The 3891-nt window shown below is 32.9% G+C and overlaps 1 protein-coding gene across 1 annotated transcript; it reads right to left on the bottom strand.

Moving 5' to 3' along the window:
- Window positions 1–2768: 2768 nt before the first annotated feature.
- LOC120140130 lies at window positions 2769–3317 on the bottom strand. The gene has a single exon (XM_039155157.1). The coding sequence runs from the start codon at window positions 3315–3317 to the stop codon at window positions 2769–2771; it is 549 nt and encodes a 182-aa protein (XP_039011088.1).
- Window positions 3318–3891: the final 574 nt, after the last annotated feature.

Here is a 3891-nt window from a genome sequence, read left to right on the forward strand (position 1 = left end):
ACTATATGACTCTATTTACATGCCAACACATATAAAATATAAACCAACATACTACGTCAGGTGCTTCTGATCTGATCTTCAAATGAGAATATGTTGTTCTGCTGATCCCCAAGACTGTTCTTCTTGTTTTTTTATACCTATGTGTAAATCACTTACACACTAAGTCACAGACTTAGTGAGACATACTAAAATATATAATACACTTATAACAGGTCACATTATATGCATACTATATTCCATCATATTATCCAACCTCATTTCATTTGATCCTTTCAGACAAAATCATCTCAAAATACATAGCAATACATAAATACATATGCGTAGATCATTATTAATCTCCTTATTAGTTCATGTGCATACGTGATTTAAAGCAATCAATGGTAACATGATAAAATACAATCATACAAACTCTTTTCATATCTTTTATAGGCCCATGTACATTGTTGAGAACTTAAGGTATGCGAGTACATTGAGGTTGTGCACTATACTGTTACCACAGCTCTTATGGGGTCCCACTAGGGTATGTGAAAGTTGTCCCGAAGGACCTATGTATATCCCGAAGGATCTCTGTATGTCTCGAATTACCTATGAACCCTCGACTCTTGGCATGCCAACTATATCTATGGTTCTCACATCACATAACATGGGCATTGTTATTGTATTTATCATTTATTTCTATCACATAAGCATAAACATATAGCTCTTTATCACACATCCTGTAATACTCTTATAGAGTTCCCTGTTTCCTTATCATATATTTCATTTCACATGTTCTTATTTTCATATGATTACGTAGTTCATATCACTTAGTTTTCTCCATATGCACATATCACATTCATATTTCATAGTCATATAAGTTCATAAATTTATATATATATCTATATTATGTAACATTCACTATAACATATAAACACATATGCAGATAATCATACATCTCATATTCTACCACACAAGCATTTGAGTACATTCTTATGTAAACATATATAACTTACACACATTTAATCTAAACTATAATATATGCATGTTCATGCTATTATACTATGACATTTACCTCGGAAATAGACTTATCACAAGTCTTATTTCCATTACCTTATACTTATATTATGCACTCACCTTAGCCTTACTTGTTTTGATTTGATCCTAATCCCTCGATTGTTCCGGAACAATATTACGCTCTAAATCTATATAGTAATACATTTATACATATCAGTATACTAATTAATATATTCTAAACTATCACTCTTTAGACTAAAAAGAAAGTTATTTTCATCTTTTTAATGAAGGTATGCATCGATGCACTACACCATGTATTATGCATCCCTTGACGGGTGCATCGATGCACTACACCATGTATCATGCATCCCTTGACGGGTGCATCGATGCACTATCTATGCATCGGTACATAAATCCCATTCGATGTTTGCATTTTAAGGGGATGCATCGATGCACTACTTGTGCATCGATACTCTGATGGCATTCGATGTTTTTATTTTAAATGAGTGCATCGATACACTTCATGTGTATCGATACACCTTGAACAATTTCTGGGATTTTACCCTTGATGCATCAGTACACATTGAATATGCATCGAGGCACATAGCCCAGAAATGTTATTTTTTAGCACGAAATCCCTTCATAATCCCCTCAACACTACATAATTCACCTCCTATTATATCTCTAACTTGCATACACTTACTTAAACTAATTATTATCCATTCAATACCTCTAAAACTTAGAAATTCAATCCTCCATATAGAATTTAAGAATCTCACTCAAATTCCAACGTGTTCTGAATCTAATTCTAACACTTCATATCCCTTAATTAGCTTGATGACAAGTCAAATCTCACTTCCCATGCTTATTATGAACTCTATTTCAAGATTTCATTTTTCTACTTCCTTTCTTAAATTCTTCATATACTCCTCATATTGTGGTTTTAAGATAACCTAAGCTTTCCTTAAGCTTAGTTATCATCTAATGATCATAACCCAATCTTAAATTCAGTTAAATATCAACCAACAATAAATCTTACCTTTGCTCTTGGCTTCCACACGTGAAGAAGAAAGGATAAGAAGAGAACTCTAGAAACTAGAACCTTGTCTCTCTTCATTTCCACGTGTTATATCCTATATAAAGGAGGAAAAAAATCTTTCTTGTGGAATTACTATTATACCCTTCAACATTCCATAATTATCATCTAATCCAATAAGGAATTATTCCTATTTAAGTCATTAAACTTTTAACTTGTTTCGAAATCGAGCACATAGTTTTCAAAATTTATAATTTAGTCACTTACCCTGATTTAGGATGTTACATAAAGTACACAAATGGTATGATAAATAACATATATGATATATAACATGGTAAGTATGGTACGCATATATTATATGTATGAGTCAAGTTTGTGGAATAATTTAAAATGAAGATCATAGTTTGGGGATGAAATTGAAATGTTCAAAAGTTTGAGAACTAATTTAGAATGATAATAATAACTTAGGGATAAATTGAAATATTAAAAAGTTTAAAGACTAATTTAAAATGAAGTTCATACTTTGAGGACATATAATGCAATTAACTCAAAACAAAGTTTTGAAAATCTTTTAAGGCAATAAAAGCACTAGTACTTTATGTATACTTCAAGTATAAGTAGTTTACTATATCCATTAAATAACGAAAACAATACACAACTTTCAATTACACTGTTCTGTGTGCATCATCTTCTCCTACTTCAATCCCACCAAAGAAAAAAAAATGAAAAATCAGCAACTTTAATTACTATTCAATTTAATCATGGGAGATGAATAAAGAAGCTTATACGATCCATATCCTTTATTGATGCTTCTTGAACGATTACGACAAGGACTATAACCAAATCCGCAAACAAAACGACTCATCTCTCCATCTCCATTATCATCAATCTCTGCCAAAACTCTATAAAACAAGTCGACGTCGCAAGGAAGAAGAAGAGGACCTTCACCGCCGAACCCATATTCGAGCTCGGCATCTTCAAGCAACAACTTGAACAATGGATGATTCACCATCCGTGTCTTGATCACGAACCTTTGCCTCTGGGGTCCCACGTAGACTGAAAAACAACCTTCCGGATCTACACCAAAGCACTTGTCCTTCTTCTTCTTCTTCTGTTTTCTGTCTTCGTCTTCTTCAATGGTTGGGAAAACATGACATGATTTGCTCTTTCTCATCAATGGAGATGGAGTATCTGATGGTTTCTTGCCTGCTGTATTCCCCAGCGACCTGCATCTTTCCCAGGCCTTCATCAGCACGTTTTTCTTCCCTTTCGTCCTCGAAACATCCATTTACCTTTTGGCTTGCTTTTGGGGTTCTTTCTTTCTCTTTCTATACATATATAGGGTTTGTTTAGTGGATAATGATTATGAAGGTAGACCCTTAGAATCAGCACGCTGATAGATTTTGAATACAGATCACATTAAAAAAATGAAGGTCAATATGAAAAATAAAGAGAGGGCACTTCTTTATGTCTTCAGCGATGTTGTCTGCTAGTGGATGTAGTTGATACTTGGAGAAGACAATGTATAGTGGGGGTAGGTTAGGTGAATTTCTTGGAATTTCTTCAATACAATTTCACCTTTTTTTTTCTTTCAATGTCCCCCTCGTTTTCCTTAATCGTAAATGTTTTGGAACCAGCTGTGGATAGAACGGGTAGATGGTAAAGATCCTCCTTTTAAAAATTTCGAACTCTCAAATTTTATAAATTCAATCTTTAACATAAAATCTTCCGTGGGTGCGAATAGAGTAAACAAAAAGTAGATTTGCAATAGTAAAAATGATATAGCTTATTAATAAATAAAAAGTTGCCATATGTCCATATTCTTATAAATATTCATTTTAATATAATATAAGGATACATGA

Source organism: Hibiscus syriacus, unplaced genomic scaffold, assembly GCF_006381635.1.
Source record: "Hibiscus syriacus cultivar Baekdansim isolate YM2019G1 unplaced genomic scaffold, ASM638163v2 tig00110782_pilon, whole genome shotgun sequence".
NCBI lineage: Eukaryota > Viridiplantae > Streptophyta > Magnoliopsida > Malvales > Malvaceae > Hibiscus > Hibiscus syriacus.

What these genes read in the sequence shown, in the direction of transcription:
- LOC120140130 (XM_039155157.1), bottom strand. Translation starts at nt 3,317, where the DNA reads ATGGATGTTTCGAGGACGAAAGGGAAGAAAAACGTGCTGATGAAGGCC.